We start from the raw sequence: 22188 nt of genomic DNA on the forward strand, positions 1-22188 counted from the left end.
TAAACATCTGATGACCAATTTTTTTGACGGATGAAGCTGCTGAAGTGCCTCACATGAGCATGTGCTTCGATGCACATCTGGGCTAGGATCTCCACTAGTCATCTGGACAACCTCTGCAGCAGTCTGCTGGCTCTGGTCAACAGTGACTCTTTTTAGTCCTGGAGAAGCTTGGTACACTTTCATTTTATGCTCACAGAATCTCAGAAAAAATTACATTATTGCATTCTTCAGGTAATTTCTAGAAAAACACCATGAAATGATAATAGAAGATACGGAAATAGAAATAAAAGAAGAAACAAAAGAATTGCAAAATTTTCTTACTCACCAGTACAACCAGCCTGGAAAATCGCTGGATAAGGAATGCTGACTACAGCTTGTATACAGAACCTAGCTTGTACAGATGTAGTGTCCTGTCAGAATATCTCAAGGTATTGATTTACACAATTTACTAGAGTATGATCTTTAGAGTAAATAAGATTGGCATCAGGTCCCACACAACCCCAGTAATGACCACCCCACTTCCTATTCTTTTATGAGATATACACACTATTTCTCTCTTAGTCTATGGACCACCCCTGAAAAATGTGCATAAAATGTCCACCAAATAACTGTTGAATTAAATTAGTTCATGATTTTGGGGTCCATCTGTTGTGGTGGTTTCTCAGGACAGGAGAGGTGGTCTGTTGGATGTACTTACTGAGCACCAATGCCGCATCAGGTTGGGTCACTGCTGCACTGCAACTGCTTCTTGTAAGGCTTCTCCTCCATTGTTTTGTGAAATTTCTCTTATCATAAGTCCTCAAACATGCAACTCAACTCATGACTTACAATAATTTAAAGCTCTATCCATTACATTCTCCACCCCTATTCCTTTTAGACCAGGTTGTCTGGTTTAACCCTGCAACAAACCCCTCCCCTAGTTTTCAGCTTGGCTAACAAGGAGGGGTTCCTTCCAGAGTCCACCAGTAGCACAGTCCACATCCTAGTCTTCTGTGGCCTGCAGGTGATCTCTGCTCCATCGTGGTCTCATTGACACCACAGTCCCTTCAGTTCTTCCCACTGGAGCTCCATCCTGTCCAGAGTCCCAGCATGGAAAGCAGCAGCACCACGCTGGCACAGGCAGCACAGGCGCTTCACCATGGTCATAACCAAGGAGTTCCCAGGCAGAACACAGGAAGGCGATGAGCACTACAGCAGCAGCAAAAGCAAGCTCTAGACTCTAATATTCAGTCAGGAAATACAGCCCCATGGCGAGCGCAGGAGTCTGCTCATTTCCAGCTGAATGCCACCAGCTGAATGTAAGTTCCATCTAGTACATCACAATCAAATCTGCCATTGTCTCGAACCCCTCAAGGCCCTCATGGGAAATCAAAAAGGATTGTTGACCTTGGCTGGATGCCATGCACCCACCAAGCTGTTCTATTGTTCCTCTCCCCAGCTAGACATGGTAGAGAAAATAAGAAAATGAGTCATAGGCTGAGATAAGGTAATTTACTGAAGCAAAGTGAAAGTTTGTGCACGCACAAGAAAGAGGAAAAAGAAAAGAGGTTTATTATGTACTTCCCATCAGCAAGCAATATTCAGCCACTTCCCAGGAAGCAGGGCTTCAGCATATGTAGCAGTTGCTCCAGAAGGCAAATATTGTAAATAATTAATGCCTGCCTTCCTTCCCCTTTCCTTTGCTCTTATGTCAGAGATGATATCATTTGGTATGGAACATCCCTTTGGTTAAGTTTTGATCAGGTGGCTTAATTGTGTGTCCTCCAAGGATCTTGCTCACTCCAGCTGTTTGATGGGAGAGAATGTTGGAGAGGGAGTGCTCTTGCTGTGCCAGCCCTGCTCAGCAGCACCAAAACACTGCTGTGTTATCAACCACCTTCTGACCAATGCAGGGAACAGCTCTGTGAGGGCTGCTGTGAGACAAGGAACTCCAGCTCAGCCCAACCCAACACAAATGATTTGCCCTTAGAGAAATATTGTTGACGGTCAATTATTACCTCTTTGAACATGTGGGAGAATCTGCTTCATGATCTTGCTGGACATAAAGGTGGGACTCGAGTTCTATGGTTCTTGGGTCTTCTTTTTCCCTTTTTAAAAAGAGACCTTATACCCCTCTATCAGTGAGTGGGGTCTTCACCAGGCTATGCCCTGCTTAGCCATTCAAACCTGACAAATGGTGGCTTAGGCATTTCATCTGCCAGTTTCCTTAGGATCTGTGGATGCATGTCATGGGATACCATGGATATGTGCACCTTCAGCTTCCTTAGATGGCCTTGAACTTGATTTTCTGCAGCTCTTTGTTCTCCCAGCCCCTGCCCTTTCCTTCTGCATCTCAGATGATGTGGCTGATGTACTTGACAGGGAAGATTGAGGCAGAACTTTGTTGAGTGCCTCAGTTTTCTTCATATCTTAGCTAATCAGGGATTTTCCAGGAAATTTCCAAGTTCCTTCTTGAGTGACTCCACTATTTTCCCTACTCCTCCTTTTACCACCAGCGTGCTTGTAGGAATTTTTCTTTTTGGTCTTGACATCCCTGTCAAGGTTTAATTCTATCATGGCTGTAGATTTCCCAACCTTTATTTTCCCCAGGTTATCTATCCCTGTTTCTATCCTCTGTAGGTTTCCTTTTTGTGTTTGAGTTTTTTCAGGAGCTTCTTGCTCATATACACACAACTCCTGGAATTTCTGCCAGACTTCCTTTTGGAAGGATACATCACTCCTAAAGTCCAGGGCAGTGAGCTTGCTTCCCGTCATCCTCACTGCTGCAAGGATCTTGAACTGCACCATTTCATGGTCACTTAGCCCAGGCTGCCCCTGAGCTTCACCTTCCTTGTTGGTGAGGACAAATTTCAGCACAGCACCTCTGCTTGTTCTCACTTGGAGAAGGAATGGTCATCACTGTATGCTGGGAGCCTCCTGGATTGCCCTGTTGTCCCTACAAGAGATGTCAGGGTGATTGCAGTCCCCCATGAGGACCCGGACTTGACATTCAGAAGATTGTGGGGCTGCTCCTCTCTGTCAATAGGAGCAATAGGCCTCATCCTCTTGGTCTTGCTGGTCAGGCCGTCTGTAGCAGACCCACATTACATCATCTGTCCCTGCCCTCCCTTCAGTCCTGACCCATGAGCTCTCAGTTGGTCCCTCATCCATCCCCAAACAGAGCTCCATATAGTCCATCAGGTCATTGACATGAAGAGAGACACCCCCTCCCCATCTCCACTGCCTGTCCTTCCTGCACAGCCTGTGTCCATCCATTCCAACACTGGAATGAATCATAGGAGTCATACCACTACATCTCTGTGATTCCAGTAAGATCACAGTCCTGCAGGCATGTGCATATCTCTAATCCCTCTTGTTTATTCCCCATGTTGTGTGCATTTTCATGGAGGCATTTAGATATGACTCCTATGAAGCTGACTTACTAACTGCAGTGGTTGGAATTCTTTTGAACTGTCTCAGCTCTCCTGCTGACCTGTGATCCCTCTCTAGACACTGCGCATCTGTTGCTGGTCCTGACACGAGACTGGTAGGAATGGGATGGATTGAGGTTCCCCTCTTCTGGCAACTTTAGTTTAAAGCAACACCACTCTGAGCAGTGCTCTCCACTCCACTGCTTTGTTTCTTTGTCTTAAATTGATAACTTCTGTTTGAATGAAGGCAATGAAAAATATTCTTTAGAATTAGAAAAAGAAAAAAACGTTTAAAGAGGATATAAGCCTTCAGTGGGACCTCATATTAAAATAAAAAAAACCGAAAAGGATAAGACATAATATGTTGTGTTAAAGAGTCTGGAAGAAACATTATACTTGACAAAAAACCTCATTGCCTCCACAATTTTTTAATTGATTCACTACACAAAGCACAAAATTCAACGTCAGCATTTTAATGTCAGTTTCTTCATTAAAGGTATCAGAGCTCATTGAAAAGGTTTAGTGAAGCCTGAGGATGTTCCAGTGCCAGCTCTCCTCCTTTGGCTAGGCACAGGCACAGCAGGCTGAATCTGAAGTGCATTGCTTCTGACCATTTAACTACTTGAGTACAGCCCCACCAGTACTGCTCCACTGGAGAAAATAATAACGACCAGCTGCAATTTTGAACTCATTGATGTTAGCAAACAACACTCCTTAAGGAAACACTGCAAAATGCTGAATCCTGTCAGAAGACAAGAATGTTCTGTGCATTCACAGTACAGGTATCCTCTTGTCACTTTTCTGAAACACTTTCCTCTGTTAAGTCCTAGATGACTCTAGTTCCTGTGAACATCTTGACTAACTGATTTCTGTAGCTCGTCCAGCTGAAGTAAAGAAAATTCTGTGGTTCAGTGTAGAAGCCACAGCGTCCATGAGCACCCTGGGGACTGTGGAGACTTCCAGGAACACTTATGCTGACTGCCAGGGAGATGTCCCTTTCCTGCGCGTGCATTTGCCACAACCCTAAGAGATTCAGATTCTCCTTTGCGGGTGATAAGTAGCACGTATCTTCCCGTAGGCAAGTAAAACAGCAGGTGTTACATTCCTTTTCAACCCCAAGAAGAGCGTTACGTGTGCTGGAGTGCCATCTACTGGCTCCTTTCCTCTGCAAAAATTAGATAAAAGTGCCAGCCTTGTGTGCGTTACTTCATCCAGGACTATAAGTTGCATCCCGAAGAGGATGCAGCCTCACTTCTCCCTCTGCGTCAGGACCCAGACCCTCAGAGACCTTCAAGGTCCTCATGCTGGTATTCAGGCCAACCCTATACATAGCTCAGCATCCTAGTTCTTCCCACTCCTTACCATTTCTGCTGCCTTTGAAGGTATCTCAGGAGAGAAGCTCAAGTGCCTCCACTGAAACATACAAACACTGTACGTGCAAGTAACAGCAAAACAGTTAATCACAGTGTCACAGAAACGTGGAATATTTCAGATCAGAAGATAGCCATATCATTGAGTGCATCTCCCTGCTCCTCTCAGGACTAACCATACAACTAGAGCATTATCCATAATCTATCTCCTTGACCTCTGATAAACTTGGTGCTGTCCCAAGAGAGCATGTTTCAGTTTCAGTGGCAGTTCTTTCAGTGAAGAATCTTTTTCTAAAGACCAATCTGAACTTCCTCTTAAGCAGCTTCATTTCTCTAAAGTAGCTCTGATTCCCAGAGGGAGGAAGTCAGCAGTCACCCCTCCGCTGCTACACTTCAAGGGGGTCCCCCCAAGCATTCATTTCTCCAAGATGCACAAGACAAATGACCTCAATGCTCCTCTTAAATCTTGCCTTTGAGTCCTTTCACCCTCAGCTTGGCCACCCTCCTCTGAATATACTCCAGAGTTTGATGTTCATATATTTAAGGTGCCCAGAACTAACACAGGATTCAAGGTGAGGCTACCCCAGTGCAGTGTAGAGTGGGACAATCACATCCCTTGACCAGCCAGAGATTCTGTGCTTGATGTACTCCTGGGAATGGTTGGCCCTTTTGGCTGCCATGGGACACTGCTGACTCATGTTCAACTTGCCACCAACTCAAATCCCTAAGTCTCTTTTGTTGGGTGGCTTCCCTGCCTCTTATCCCCCAGTTTGCACATACCCCCAGGATTTTTCCATCTTAGATGCAGAATCCAGCACTTGCTCTTTTTTTCATTTTCATATGTTCATGATTGCTCAGTTCTCTAGTCCATCCAGATCTCTCTCTAAACCTCTCTACCCTCAAAGGAGTTCACAGTTACTCCCAGTTTAGTATGGCAGGCAAAATTATTAAGTGAATTTACATTTGATTCCTGTGTCCAGATAATTTATAAAAAACATTAAAGAGCACTGGCCCTAAATTCCAACCTGTTCTAATCCCAATTAATAAAATCCTTTGAGCCCAGCCCATCAGACAACTGCTCACCCAAAGTATCATTGACTTGTCCAACTTGCTGGCCAGTTTATCAGTAAGGATACTGTGAGAGACATTACTAAAGTCTTTGCTAATATTAAAAACCACACACATTTTTTGGCTTCCATTAGTCAGCTACTAGTATGACCGTGTCATAAAAGGAAATTAATGTAGTTAAGCAGCACATTCCCTTTGTTAACCTGTGCTGGCTGTGACCAATGATTTTGTTGCCGCTCAAGAGTTTTTCAGTAGCTCAAAGATTAACCTTCTCCATAATTTCAGCAGGCACTGTGAGGCTGACAGATCTGTAATTAGCAGCCTTCCATCTTTCCCTTCTTGAAAACTCAGGAAACATTTGCTAGTTTCCAGTCCACTGGGACATCTCCAGACTCCCAAGATGTTGAAAATAATGGAGAGAACTCAAGGGATACTATCAGCCAGCTCTCTCACGATCCTGGAACGAGCCTCCTTGGAGTGATTTATGTGCATCCAGGTGAGGAAGCAAGTTAGGAACAAGTTTGGAATTGACAGAGAGTATATCTTGCCCTCAGTCATGGTCTTCTAACACTGGACTCTGAGGGCACCAGGGCCCACTACTGGTGTTGAAGACAAGAGCTGAAAAAGGCTTTAGGTTTTGCTTTGTCCATGTCCCTGTTTACGACAAGCCTTGTCAAGCAGTGGACCAGTGTTTTGTCTGATCCTCCTTTAGCTTTTCAAACACTTGTAAAGCCCTTTTTGTTGTCCTTCACAGTGCTAAGCAGCCTGAACTCCAATCGAACTTTGCATGCAGGAGAAACAGTTTCCCTTACAAAAGGGAACTGCCTTGCTGTAGCTGCCCTGTATTGTTTGTCCCCATTTTCAATGTCAGTGAACCTTCATTTTCTGCCTAAGTTCTGGAAGCAGATCCCTGCTCAGCCAAGCTGGTGCTCTGCCCTGCTAGCTTGACTTCTGACATTTTGAAATTGCCTGCTCCTATTAAATTGTCACTCATAAGAGTTGACAAAAAAGCAACCAGCATTCATGGAAGCAAGTAAATTCAAAAGCAGATCCTCAGAGGACTCTATAAGTAGCTGCTTGTGCACTCTGAAGACTGTTCTCCCTGTATCCTCTTTATTTTATTTCCCCTCCGTTCTTACACAAAGGGTCTCCACAGTGTCACCTCCAGCTGCAAGAGCCATACATTCCAGACCATCCAGTACATAAAAAACACAACCCCTTCACCTTACCTGCTCTACCTATGCCTCTTGAAGGGGGCTGTAACCCTCCAGCAAAGCACCCCAGTTACAGGATTAATCTCACCATGTTTTGCTTTTGCTAATGATGTGTTTTTTCTAGGACTGGCCCAAAACCCAGTCTTACCTTCTCCTGCATTTTCCTTATATATATTTACAGACTTAATGTGATAGTAAGGATGGGAGTAGTAGCCATAGTTCTGAAGGGAGCATGTAGCCATATAAATAAATTTATATGACTGATCATTAGAGGAAAACTGGACTTTATTTAAAAAGAAGAGACAGGTGAATGGCAAGGTCGGTAAATTTGAAAACATTTATTTACATGTGTCCACCTCTCTCTGTAGTTATGTTTATCTTCTCTGTTGGTATATGTTGTTCTTGTAGTGATATGTTCACAAAATTATTTGCAGGTGTTTACGTTTTACAGTCACATTTAGGCACACATGATTTGTGTGCCTTTTGAATACATGGAGATAGAATTAAGTTTATACTTTTTTCTCTTGGATGGAAGAAGAGATGGAATAAAGCATATAGCTATCCTTGCTTTTCTATGTAGTTATTCTTTGCTTTGTTGAGTGGCAAAATTTGTGCACATTCGCATCCATTTACTGTTAGAAACACCAGCCAAAAAGTGATGTTTGCATGTCATACCAGAAGTCGATTTTTTCCAGAGCTTTTTTCTCCCATAATTAGCTGCTGTCTGGGTGTTGCTTTGAAGTTATTCCCATACAGTGAAACAAAAGAATGCATTGTTTAATATCACTGACAGATTGACCAAGAACGGTATTTTATCTCTACCATCCAAACAGTTGATTAATTTAGATGTAACAAGCCATTGGAAGAACAGACATAACTTACACAATGCAAGATTAATGAAGTTTAATTTCATGCTCTCTCTTTTGCTTCCTTTTAGCAAAACCTCTGTTGAGTGGTCCACTGCTTTCCTAAGTAATGAGACTGTGATTTTCCTTTGATGCTGGTTTTGCTGTGTGGGGAGCTCCTGCATTAAGGTGCAGCTGGTTGGCACGTGTTGACATCTGCTGATAGCTGAAGCTGCAGATCCACAGGAGAGGTCATAGAAAGACAGAATCACAGAATGAGTTGAGTTGGAAGAACCCCATCCAGAAAATTTAGTCCAACTCCTGGTCCTGCACAAGCCATCCTAAGAATCATGCTGTGGGCCTGATAGCATTGCCCCAGCACTCCTTGAACTCTGTCAGGCTTGATGCTATTTCCCTGGGGAGCCTGTTCCAGTGCTCAGCAGCCTTCTGGGGGAAAATTTTTTTCCTGATATCCAACCAAAACCTCCCCTGACACAGCTTTGTGCTGTTTTCTTGAGTCCTCTCACTAGTCGCAAGAGTGCAGAGATCGGCGTCTGCCCTTTCACTTCTTCTTGTGAGGCTGTTGAAGAGCACTATGAGATCTCCCCTCACCCTCCTCTTCCCCAGGAGGAGGAGACTGAAGAGACAAAGAGGACAGAAGAGACAAAGCACCTCAGCCACTCCTCATATGGCTTCCCCTCCTTCGCCATCCTCCTTGCCCTTCTTTGGATGCTCTCTAGCAGCTCAATGTCTGCTTTATACTGTGGCACCCGAAACTGCCCCCAGCACTCGAGGTGAGGCTGCCCCAGAGCAGAGCAGAGCAGAGCAGAGCAGAGCAGAGCAGAGCAGAGCAGAGCAGGACAATCCCCTCCCTTGCCTGGCTGGTGATGCTGTCCTGATGCCTCCCAGGACACGCTTGGCCCTCCTGGCTGCCAGGGCACTGTCCTAGCTAAACTTCATGTAGTTGGTAACTGCTCAGCTCTCTTGTTTGTCAAGGTCTTTCTGCCCTTGAAGGAGTTGATGGTTCTTCCAATTAAGTGTCATCTGCAAGTGTTCCTTTGAGTCCTGCATCCAGGTTGTTAAGGAAGACCCTGAAGAGCACAGGGCCGAGGATGGAGCCCTGCAGGTCCCGACTGGTGTCCCCACCAATATCTGGTGTTACCCTGCTGCTCCAGTGCCTGTCCACTGGAGATTTTCCCAGAAACCCAAATTTCTGTCTGACTGTCTGTTGTATGTATGTATGTATGTATGTATGTATGTATGTATGTATGTATGTATGTATGGCCAAAGAGTGATAGAAATAATAAAATAATAATTTTTTCCACTTCTGCGTAAATGAGGAACATTAAGTCAATTAATATAATTTGGCAGACATGAGCATGTGTTTGTGTAAAATTGCAATTAATCAGTAAGTATTGCATCACATAATGAAGTGTGTGCTAACAGTAAAATTTTTTCCCAGAATTTGGCTGTGAGGCCAGGACTGTGCAACATGGCATGTTATCCACAGAAAATGGGTACTGAAACCTCTGAGACATTAAGAAACTTTAGGAAGAAAAGAAGGTTCTTTTCATGGCTCATACTCAGCTGTCTCACCTCCTCTTGGGGATAATTAGAAGGCTGAGAGAGGGCTTGGAAGACCAGGAACACCATAGATTTAAAATGTTGATTGAGGCATTTTGTCACTATAATGATGGAAATCTTTGTGCTCAGAAATATGAGGTGGCATTTTTCCCAAGGATCTTGTGTTGCTAAATGATGATGCAATGGTGTTTTGTTAAGACAAGGAGACAAGGGTATTCTGAAAAGAGTCTTGCAAAGTTGCCTTGGTTTTCCAGTAAATTCCAAAGATTATGTGAAAAAAACTCAGTAGCATGTCATAATGGTGTCATTTTCTGTAAGATTTTTAAAATATTAGCTGATTATCTGAATTTTGTCCAAATCATAGTAACTTTAAGACAGGTTTTAGTGTCTATTACATTTAATGTTTTTTTTTTTTTTTCTCAAAGAATCTTTTACATTACAAATAATTCTTTCAAGAGTACTTAACTTTATAGCTTTGATTTTTAGGAGAATGTGATTTTATGGTTTTAAGCATGCATGTCAATGTGTATCCAGTCTGTGTATCTAAGGTTTGAGCATGGCAGTATTTTTCCAGTCATGGAAATAAATCTGGAGTTACTCCACCAGGTGCAGCCAAAACTAAGTAGTAAATGCAATTATTTGAGCAGTGTGCCAATTTGTCAGCACAGCAGGTGCTAGGAGCAGTCACACAAGCAGTCTCTGCTGCCATTGTGTACTGCTGGATATCAATAAAGAAAGGTCTATTAATGACCATTCATTCAGCCATTAATTTTGGCTAGAAGAAAGGCCATATGATACTTAGTAGAATTATTTAATTCTAAGTAGTATTGTCATTAGAGGAAATATAAATACGCATATCTTCACATGAAATTCCTGAACATTTCCAGCTAAAAATTTTCAGAAGTGGTGCAAAGAACAGAATATATGGATCAGTAGAAACCCATCTAAATATATCCTTTTCTAATTCAAAAAATAGAGAGTTTTAGTGAATATTTAGTATTTTAAGGTGGGTTTTAAAGGATTTTAAAGTGGGTTTTGAAGCTATAATAAGGCATTCCAATTGCTAATAAAGCAAGATAGATTCATTGATCAAGACCAATTTGGACAAATTCCTCTAAATCATACCACCCAAGTATATTTATTCACAGAAATTGATTAGAATTTTTTTAATTACTTTGTGAGGCCTTTGATGTTTTTTCTTTCAACCCAGTTCTTTTGTCTACCATGAAAATCTAATGAAGATTACATCCTGCTGTACTTTTGATTTAAATGCCCGATTTTTAGAAAAACTTGAAGTATAGTATTTTAGAAATGTCAGAGAAATTACAAGTGATTTTAAAAACAGTAATTGTAAAAGTGTGCTGGCATTCTCTGTAGTTTTTTTGACTTGGTAGTTAGATTTCCTTTCCACAACGGGCTCAGAGATCTCTACACAAATAAAGCTCTTTCTACAAGTATATTTAAGCTGTAACTCCTTTCTCAGTCAATACCAGGGAGGCATCAGAGCAATCTTACTTGTGTTTCTGTTTATGGCATTCCCTAATCAATGTTCAGCAGCTGAGCTCATTGACTTGGGAATTAATATTTGAAAAGAACACAAGTCAGCTTTTGGAAGTTTCTGGCATAAAATGAATCAATCTGATTTGTCATCTGATGGTGGCTTTCACCCTTGCCAGGGTCCCCCCAGTGCCAGTGTCACCTCCCTGCTCTGCTAGCACTGCTGCAGGCTGGTGCCCCTCGGGGAAATTTTGACCCCCATCCCACCTCAGCTTCTTCCTGCTGCAGTCTCCTGCTGCTCCCAGACTGATTGGCAAAATCATCCACTCAGCTGTGAAAAGATGTGGGATAATGAGAGTAGTAGGCACAGACTTACCAGTTAATGCTGTTCAGACTCATCTGAGTCATTTGAACGCAGAGTTAGGGGAAGATTGACATTAAGTAGTACATTAGGATGAAAAAGGTGTTTCTTCCAGCAAGGTGATAGTGCCATGCTTTCAGACTGTTTTTGTATCTACTTCCAGAACTCCCTGATTTTATCATGTCCTTTGACAGGCAGAATATACATTTTGCATGCCTCTAGACAAAATGGCATTATAAAATCCCATCCTGAAAAGAGTAACCTTTAGCAAAGTCAGTCAGAAAAAAATTATTGCCCTATGTTTTGCATTAAGTTTAGAAACAGAGGAAAAACTCACCTTGAAATATGTAAAAATCAACATTCAGTGCACTTCATGGTTGCAGAAAGGGTTTTCAGCTGCTCTGTAGAAGTGTGAGGAAGGAAATTACAGAGGTTCTTTATGCACAGATTGTGGCACTGTAACCTAAAAGCTGTTTACAAGCAAAATCGATGCTTGCAAATTTACTGAGGCATTAATGTTTATACAAAACATGGTTAAGTCATCATTCTTTGGTGTCATTGCTCTTTTCCCTGGCTGGATTTATCTGTCTGGCCGATGGCTATCACTTCAGCAGTGTGCAGAAGGGTATGCAGACCAGTACTTTCCACTTCTTCTGCATTATGGGTTTTCAGGTGAGGTAGGGATAATTGTGTGTTGCCATCCTCAGCTTTTACCTACTATACATACTTCAGCATGCATACTATACATTCAGAATGTATAGTTACTGTTTTCTGACAAAGAGATGGAGATTTGAACAAAGGGAATAAAATGTGACATGTTTGCCAACATGGACACTTTTGCAGTGTTCAACAAATTCCACCAGGACTAAGACCAGTTCTCCAAACTTGTCTGAGACTATTTTAATATATTTTTAATTATCAATAGCATTCTATATGTTCTGATTTCATTGCTATTGTATACAGCTAAATTAAAGTAGTTTGGGTTTTTTGTTTGTTTGCGTTTTAGTTTGTTTATTTGGTTTTGGGGTTTTTTTTGAGTTTGTGGTTTTTGTCTTTCAAGCCTCGTATGCTGTAAAGAGAACCTAGTGTAAATGAAAACTGTTTGTTCTCAATCTCTGATTAGTATTTGAACCCCCAGGGTAAAGGGAAATCTAGCACATATCTCCTTGCTATGCTAGCTCCAGTGACAAGTCTCCCTTCAAAGGTTTGCAGCCTCTTCCTGTCTCCTGTCTCCTGACCCCGGCTGCCCTTTCCCACATCATGTCAAAATTTGACTACTTCTTCTTGTGCTAATGCAATTGTTTGTGGACTGTGCTGTGGATGGGATCACTGCACTAAGCTGACTTAAGAAACTGACTATTTCTTTGATTAGTGATCCAGTCTGCACCGCAGTCCCACAGTGACATACTGATGAGGGCAGCAAGCAGAGGAACTTAAAAAAACATTTAACTGTACAGATACAAATATAAACTACAAATGAGACTGGAAACACTAACAAGCTATGCTGTGATAAAAGGATTTAATGAAATCTAGTTGCTTACTGAGTCAGGAGACAAGAAACAACTAAATGTTCAGAATTCATGTACATTATAGCAAATATTCACCCACAGACAACATCAAACTGCATATTTAACTCTTTTATTTATGTATCTTTTAAAATATTGCTTTGTATCTCTGATTTTTGTGTTTTGCAATCATTTTGGGTAAGATTGATACGTCAGCCTTCAATATTTTTCCTTTTCCAGTAAAATATTTTCCAATGTGGCTAATAGATGTAAGTGACTAACTAATAGATGTAAGTACTAACTTTAAATTCTGAAGAAAACTTATAGGACCAACACTCTGGTCTCATTTTGACTGAAAATGCAAAATACCTTGTTAGAATTTTTTGACTGCTGCTTTTTGCAAGTACTTGCAAATCCGTGCTCATCAGTCTTCCCAAGATATTCTTCTTTCTGTTATAAAAGAAGTACAGAAGTCTACTGACCAAATTTTTAGAACATGATTATTACTTTCTGAATACTTGAAACATAGTCTTACTAGGGATATTCAGAGATTATTTTAATATTTTCCTAAATTTCTTGGTTTTTATTAGAAGTCTTTCCCAAGTAAATAAAACCTCAGGATCTAGGATATTATGAAATGACTAATATAAGAATGCAGCAAAAGGGTAAGATACTAGTTCAGAAAAAATGTTATATAAGACAAGGACTCTTACAACTGTAAAGGCAGGCTTAATCTCTGGGGGAATATTTCAAACATACAATGTTAATACTCTAAGAGAAGTAGCAACATGTTTCAAAACAAAACAAATAACCCATGCAGCTCCATGCTAAAAGAAAATGAAAAGGTAAGGTCGTCAGCCTCACTGGATTAATTTCCAGATAAACTTCCTTCAGACACCCGAATGACAGCTCCAAAGAAAAAAAATGGCTTTCACAGTTCCTGTATGTAAGAGGATCCAGACACCAGTCAGGAGCATCTGAGAAGGTAGGCTGTTCTGCAGGTGCTCGCACTCTTTTTCAGCTGGGTCACACTGAAAGAATTTCAGCTAAAGAGTTATGATAGAATTATGTAGTTAAATACAAATACTTAATGCAAAAATTGTATTTAGTGTTGTTTTTATTTGTAACATATTTTTTCAGATTTTTATTTCCAAACCTGACTTGACTTGTAAACTACATTTTGGGTTTCTTCCACAGTTTATTTAGATCAAAGGCCAATAGGCATAAAACTGGTAATCTCAGTGTGTAATATCTGGATATAAAGGCAGAAACAAGAGTCCTAACAGAAGTGCAAGGAGGTGCAAATGCAAACCAGCAGATAAGTCAGAATCTACCTCATTTTGCTAAGATTTTTTAAATCAGTGTCAGGCTATTCTATTAAAGCTATGCAATTTAAGCACGTCTTTGGTAAAATCTGACTTTTGTGACAGAAGAATATTCTATGTAATTTTCTCCATGCACAGAACTGTAGATCTGAATAGAGCATGAGAGCATATTCATGTGGACACTGTGCAACCTCCTTCCTCAGTAAGGCACTTAAGCACTTAAACCTGTGTTTGTCATAGGTAAGTACATTGCAGAAGAGCTTTTTCAGCAATAAGAATAAAGAAAATTAATAACTTCTTTGACTCTTTTAATCCTAGTATGCCAAACCTAAATAGTAAACTAAACACTCATGAAAGATTTATCACTTACGAAATTAGTATCTTCTTATATTTCAGTGAGTGAAACTTCACCAGCGCCACCCGTTCAATGACAGGCAGGATGATGATGTAAATGCTTCATCTTGAACCACCCAACCTTCAGACTCACTTCTGTATATCCAGCACCTGCAGCAGCCCTGTGAAACATCACAATGACTAAACAGGACAAGTCAGCAGAAGGAAACGGTAATTGCAAATATCATTATGCAACTTAAGCACATATTCATTTGCTGCATGTAGCTCAATAGTGTGAAAATTCTGTTTTCTTCTACTTCTTTTTAATATAAAATCTTGTTAGTCACAATTCATTATCTTTTGTTCAGAAATGTGTTTTATTTGAAAGTTGACTAGTTGTAGCATGATAGTGTTTCTTTCCACTAATTAGTAAATCAAAAGATTGTGACTACAGCCCTGTTACTTGTCTTATACTTACATGTAGTTTGTAGGAAATACTAAGAAAACAGTGTTACTTTGTGGCTTCTGTAAGGTGCATAAAAATTGCCTCTTTTTCTTACTGCTTTCTATATTTATTATGAAACGACAAACATTCTACAGAGTCAGATTAACAGTATTTCTATATTAATACTGCACTATTCTGGATCTAAGAAATGTTTTTTGTAGGATAATAATGCCTAATGGCTTGTTCTGGTGATGTGCAAGGCAAATCTAAAATGAGAAAATGTTCTCAGTTCTCATGAGCAGTGCTACTCTTTCTAAAGCAAGGTTCTCTATTGTATGCATGATGTTTCTTGTCTTCAGCATGGAGAAATTTGTTTCTTGTCTTCAGCATGGGTGAAAATAAGGGACTTATTCTTTAGGTCTTGCTAAGTACCAGAGCTATTATTACTAAACAGTGTTTCCTAGATTTTTAATCCATAATTGTAACACTCAATATTAATAAAATATATTCTGCATCAATAGAAAACATCAGAAGGGACTGCTGAGCATTTTGACAGAGTATAAAAAGCAGTTCATTTTAAAATTTCATCTTATTTGCTTTCCTTTTATTGTCTGAAATTTATTTTTCTCCACCTCATTTTTTTTCTACAGCACCCTTTACAGACCAATTTAATTTTCAAGCAGTATATGCTAATGGAACTCATTTTAACATGAGAGAATCACAGAATTTAATGCACCATAGACAAAATGCTTAATGGCTTAAAAAGAATGTTTATCTCCATAAGAAACCTTATGAGCGTGACCATAGAACATACACATTTTTATAAGAATTTATAATGAACAAATTTTATGACTAACAAGTCTCTAAGTTTGCCATTAAGAACTGCATTTTACTTGAAAATACCTGATTGAATTGACTTGTATTGATTTGGTGATTGTATTATTCATTTGAATTATAGAGGATATCATTCCCATGGCAAGCCAATACTGCACACTTTTTATCTGGAGAAGTTGAAGATTTTTATTGCTGAATCATGATCACTCTTGATTTTCCATGGAAATTTATCTTGTACATATAATTTACAGTAAAACCTGCAATGACAGTTGGGTATGTATTTGGAGATGAGATCATGTGGGTAAGCTTAGGACTGTATTATGATTTCAGAACATATGAAAAGCTGACCTCCATTAAAAGTAACCATGAGACACTTCCAGAGTGTAGTTCTCACTCCACTCCTAAGTTAAAAAGCCCAGGGGCTGGAGCTATACAGCGCAGAGTTCAGGAGCTGATCTAGTGGCAGTTTCTTTATAGGAGGTTTTATGTCTTCACTGCTGGCAGTCTCAAGGAATATTCTTGCAACAGTTTCAAATAATGCATTTTTGCTTTATGGTATCTTTATCTCTAGTGAAACCATTCTTGATTTGGTAATTCTCCACGTTTCATAGCATGTCTGCTGTAAAATCTAAGATAGTAGGATATGTATTATTATTATTATGATTGAACTCATGAACTCATATTCATGAACTCATTATGATGAGTTAATGAATGTGAATTCATTGTTCCTGGCATCTCATACAGGAAAAGACAACCTAGGTCAAAAATCTTCTTAGTGGATTTTCAAAAGGGAGCTGTTGGAAAGTACCTATTAACCTCTAAATATAGTAAAAAGTATATGCGGTGAGCTGGTCAGCTCTAGTTATCAACCTTAAAAGACTTTTCTTCTCATGAATAATAAAAAATACAATTGACTTCATATCCACTAAGAACCTTTCTTTTGTAACTTGCACATAAACTCTTTTCTCCATATAAATATGTGTTCTTCCCATTTTAATAGCATTATAAGTGAATGACAATGAGCTAAACAAATCCCATTTCAGAACTGGAAAAGGCCAGATTGGTATGGTTTATTGCAGTCTCAGTCTTTTTTCCTCAGGGTGCACTGAACACTTAATATTCTGATCCTAATTCTTGCAGTAAAGCCTGGAATGAAAATGGAAAATTGCCCACCACTGCCTTTTTGTGTGATGAAGACCAAGTGCAAATGCTGTGTCTTGTTTTACTACAGTAGCCAATGTGTCCTGCAAGCTGGTGAGCTGGTCAGCTCGTTAGCCTTGGATAAGGAGAAGCAGCCCAAGGTTAGACCTTTGTAGGGCACAGATAGGAGAACACAGAGATGAAGTGAGGTACAGAAGCCTGGAAACTTTTACACACATCCCTGAAGGGGGTGAAATACTGAGGGGCTTCTCATTAATCTGTCTTTATAACAATAATATCAGATTTTAGAATCCTTGCACAGAAATAATGCAATAAACAACTCATTTAACCCTGAGGGGAGGATTAGCCTAGAAGAAGTCCTGACCCTCAGACTGAGAGACAGCTATCAAACCTTGCCATGTGAAAGTACAACCCAGCAGGAAGCTGGGAAGAAAGAGAGCGCAATCAGGTGATGCATACCGTACTAGCTACAGCGTCAACATGACCTATGGGAGCTCAGTCTCTGGCCTTCCAGTAGAAAATCAGTAATTTTTTCTTACAAATGGAGAAGAAATGGGCTATTTATGGATGTGAATTGAATGGATTTCATTTGCTCCCTGTGGTCTCCAATTGTAGTTTTCAAACACTGATTTAAAACATTTCAAATATTAGTTGGGCAAATTTTCCTTCCTGCAGAGGGAAAGCTCATTGTCCCAGAGACAATTTCTGGAAACAATTCAGGTATATAGGCCTGCAGGGCACAACATTGTACATTAAGACCAGTAAGTCTTCCAAGACTCTGGTGTTCTTATGACATTGAAGCATAAATATTCTACCTACTTTGGTGTTTATGATATTGCCAATTTTGATGGAAAAAACAGGCAATATATTAGCCAGTTTGTGTGTAACTGAATAATGATTATTATTTTACTTTATAAATTCATAGCTATTGCTGGTCAGGATGCATTTTTTGAATTGTGTTGTGTGATTGTTATGTTTGTTCATTGGAAGTAAAATTTGTGACACTGGGAAAAAACAGAGGAGAAATAAATCATAGTCTGAAATACTGAGTGTTATGGTTGCTCTATAAATGTAATTCTTATTTGAGATTTCTGTGTTTCAAGCTCTCTTATTTTGTGCCCAAGTGAGCCAAGGTGTTCTTCCCAAAGTCTGGAAAGACACTAAGAGGATGGGGTCTCTAGTGTTATGGTCACAAATCTTACATGTTGAAGCCTTCACTAATTCATTTTCCAATAGACTTCCTGTGATGGTGATATATTATTTCTGGTGTATTTCACAGGTGTTACTTCCAGTGATATTTATTGTTACTTCCAGTGATATTTATTGTAAGATACTCTCATATAAGCATGATTAGAAAGAATCATATAGAAATGTATGTAAATATATAGAAATGAGTGTTACATAACACTACCCTTTTTTGACTAGTACTTGCCAGGCATTTGTTGTCTAATGCAGTCTTGCATTTCTGACATTTCCTCTTGTTGAACACTAAGTTTACCATCTACATAGGCTGATGTCTTTCCAGCACTTAAAGGACATGGTCCAGTTCAGAGACAAATGCAGTAGTTGCTTACAGGTCTCTGTTGGCAGATGATCCATTTCATTGTCTTGACACTTAATTAAGTAGAAATATGTTTTTATAATATATACAAAAAAAGTCAGGCAGCATTTTTGATATACATGTTACTTTGCATTCCACTGAGTTTTTTGCAGCACCAAAATGCAGAATTGCTTAGCAGCAGTCAGCTTTACACAGTAGTAGTGGGAGCACAGATATTACAAGAGTGCGCCATGTTCTATGAGTTAGTTTCAAGAATTATTATCCCTCTCACAGTGAAAAGTCCATAAAACAATGTCAGTGTAGAATAAGTTTAAAAAAATTCAAAGCATGAAATCTGGATAATAGCTTCTGATAGAAGGTATTGGGAAATCAAGGTAAGGGGAAAACTATTCTCATGATCTGCTAAACAGACACCTGATAGAACAAAGATTCAAGTGTTATGCATTTTTTTCCTGCCCTTACTTTCCTCAGCAGCCAACATGTCAATGTTTAGAGCCCTCTCCCTGAGCTGTCTGATATTCTGCCTTGTGTCTGTGACTTGCAGGTTGGTCTGAGCCCATATTCAGGACACCTTCTTTAGGTCTTGCAGTCTTATTTATGGCTATAGTCTAAATAAGACTGACGTAAAACGATAGCTTACTTAGATTACACTATCACTGCCCTTAATCTAGAAAGATGATAAAGTTTCCCTTAAACTACTTGGAAAAAAAATAAAAATGTGGTTGGATTTCATGGACTACAAGGAGTTATGGACTATATCTTCAAATATACTTAAAGATCCATATGCAAGTATACAGTCTTTAGGACAAGATGATGTATTCTGAAAGGTGTAGCAGTTGAGCTTTTGCTCTGAGTCAGACTAACTCAAGTTAGCTGAGTCAAAGGCTGCTATTAGCCTATGAATATTAACACTGTGAAGATAAGGAGTTCTATCAACCCTTTTCTGGAAAAATTGGTAATTCTATACAGTGCTTTTGTGACACTTAGTTGTTTTTACAGGAGGACTCACTGAACTTTTCATAAGTGGGATCACATGATCTGTTTAAAAATTCTCAAGATTAGTTTACAAATTTCTCATATAGTGAGGATTTTTTTTCCTGCAACAAATACTGCAATTTTACAAAGCGAAGTATAAAAAAAATGCATTTTGACTCCCCATAGGATCAAAAGACAGTGCCTGAGGAATGAACTCTACTGTTTGTTTATGTTGTGGTTTACAGCAGCACATTTAAATTAAGTACTAAACTGCATTTAGATATAGTGTCATCAAAAGCGTTATCTGTGTTTGAACATTGTAGAAATGCTTCTCTAGTAATTCATTTGAACAGGCTTTTACACAAGCACTAGTTGTGTACAATTGCTGCATTGTGAGCTGTGTAGCCTGTTCCTTTACTCTTTGAAAAGTATAATGGAGTTTATGACCTGACATAGTATAATAATAGTAATAATAACAACAACAACAACAACAACAATAATAGTTTTTATCTTATTACTCAAGTACCCAGCTAATTATCAACACTGGTCTTTCAATAGTAAGTATGAAACAATCAGACACAAAAGTTGTTCATGCAGCTTGTCTGAAGTACATGGGGTAGCTGCAATGTGGGAGCAGCGAGGGGTGGCTGTGTAGCTTTCATGAACCCATACATATATGTGGTTCAGCACAGTTCTCAGGGCTGACAAATCTCTTCCATTCCTTCTCCTCAGAGATTTTTTTCTCTTCTACACAGCACCAACTGCTATCAGTGCTGTCACAATAACTCTTAGTTCTACCTTGAGCTTCAGCAAAATGCTCTCTGCGTGTACCTATGACCTGGAAGAGGTGTCTTTTTTTAAAGATGTGCCAGAGTGAGAAGGGTACACCTTGAACAGTCTTCATGCTAACATGCTTCGTTTCCATATGAAGTTCAGTTCGGAGATATAATTTTAAATCTTTGCAGACAGAAATTTTGAAGGTGCACTAGTGCTTGCTGGGCATGTCTATAATACCCATTTCTAGCTGATAGCCCCATGTAATCACTGGTCATGCTTTCTAGGTTTGTTTTATGGCAATATCTATTTCTGTTTGATTTTTGGCTTTTTCCTTATTTTAAAAAAAATTATCCTTTATTACTCAAGTGCCTGATAATTCAGATGAATAAAACCTATTAGCATACAGAACTTCATATTCAGATACACTCACCCATAGCAGTGTTTTCAATGCTTTTTCCAAGCACTCTGAAGTCTATAAATTACCTTAGAATTTTATCTCAAATTTTCAGTGTAGTGAATTTGCTATCCTTATGCTACTAGAATTAAGCAGATTCCAGCAGATATCTTCTACCTTTAAGCAGAAGTTAAGAGACTTAAGTTTAAGTCTCTGTGTCTCACAATCCCTTGTCACTTTCATCGTTATGTCAATATGACAACTACTCAAGCTTGGTAGGCTTCGCTGCTGATGCATTTTTCAGTATATATGATAAACTTCCATTTGTTTGCTTGTTGTATGGGCTTGTCAGGGCACACTAAGGCCACTGTGCAACCAATAAATTTCTTTCCTGGGAATTCCTGTTTTGCCATAGGAGATCAGCCACAGCATCTGTTTTGATAATAGGCAGTGCCCTAGCGTTGCATGTGAAGTACCTCTTTAGAGGTGCTTGTCCTCATCTTTGCAAGCTTTCAATAGCAGCACAATGGTCTTTATCAACAGAGATCCTGTTACTGTCAGCAGCAGAAGGCATGTGTCCAGGCAGAACAAAGGAGCACTTATAGTCACATTCCAATGATGATATCAAATGACAATATTTTTGCATAAAACATAAAAATTATGGTGCAGATGCTGTCAGACTGATAGAAAGTGTTAATTAAAATTAGATGTTTTGTGTAGGGAAGTTAGACTCAGTTTTAATATGCCGGTTAAATTCTGGTTAAAAAAACTTTGCCTGTTACTGCATATAGCAAAAGAAGACCCTGGACTCCTTCTTGTTTGCAGCCTGACATACACTTAATTTTACTCCTTTTCTTTGATACTAGGCAAAGTCAAGAAGTTAGCCACAGCAGTCCCTAAATAAATCAATTTGTGTATAAATTTTCAATTAATTGGTAGTGGTTTACTAAATTTTATAAGAGAAACTGGGCGACCAGGGAATGTGTGAAGAAAGAAAATAAAGAAAAATTCAGAGATGTTAGAGATGATTGAAAAAGGAAGATACTGCAGTTTCTTACCTAAAAAATGCTACCATAAGGATCAGCACCTATCACCTCTCCAGAGGGGAAACTGGACAATATATACATGGAAAATACAGATTATATAGGAGTGGGACAACTACTAGCGACTTCTACTGTTTCATGGTAATCACAGTTAGTCTTCTCAGTAATTTCCTACTACCACCTATTTCTTTAAATACCACCAAAGTATCTAAAGTGTTTAGCCACACACACAAGCTCAAAAATACCTCAGAAGGACTTAGAACTTGACTTCTCAGATGTTTCTTCTGAAGAATCTTTCCTAGGGAATATCAGTAGCAGTTTCAGAAGCAGTTTCAGATTACTTACAAGTTAAGTTATATATTCATTCCAATGTATTCAAAGAACACATTATTTAGATATTGTGATGGATATAATATATATGAGAGTATTTTTATTATTAAGTTTATTCTCTATAAATCCATGATCACAGCTTCAAAGTGTACCAGG

General features: G+C 39.4%; 1 protein-coding gene across 1 annotated transcript in view; it reads left to right on the forward strand.

The window, feature by feature from the left end:
• The window catches only part of TMC1 (transmembrane channel like 1), a 120159-nt gene that overhangs the window by 48638 nt on the left and 49333 nt on the right, over window positions 1-22188 (forward strand). Inside the window, exon 3 of the mRNA XM_058043936.1 lies at window positions 14576-14743. Coding sequence (XP_057899919.1) covers window positions 14710-14743 — 34 coding nt within the window. The 5' untranslated portion in view covers window positions 14576-14709. The remainder of the gene's footprint in view (window positions 1-14575; window positions 14744-22188) is intronic.

Source organism: Melospiza georgiana, chromosome Z (assembly GCF_028018845.1).
Source record: "Melospiza georgiana isolate bMelGeo1 chromosome Z, bMelGeo1.pri, whole genome shotgun sequence".
Lineage (NCBI taxonomy): Eukaryota > Metazoa > Chordata > Aves > Passeriformes > Passerellidae > Melospiza > Melospiza georgiana.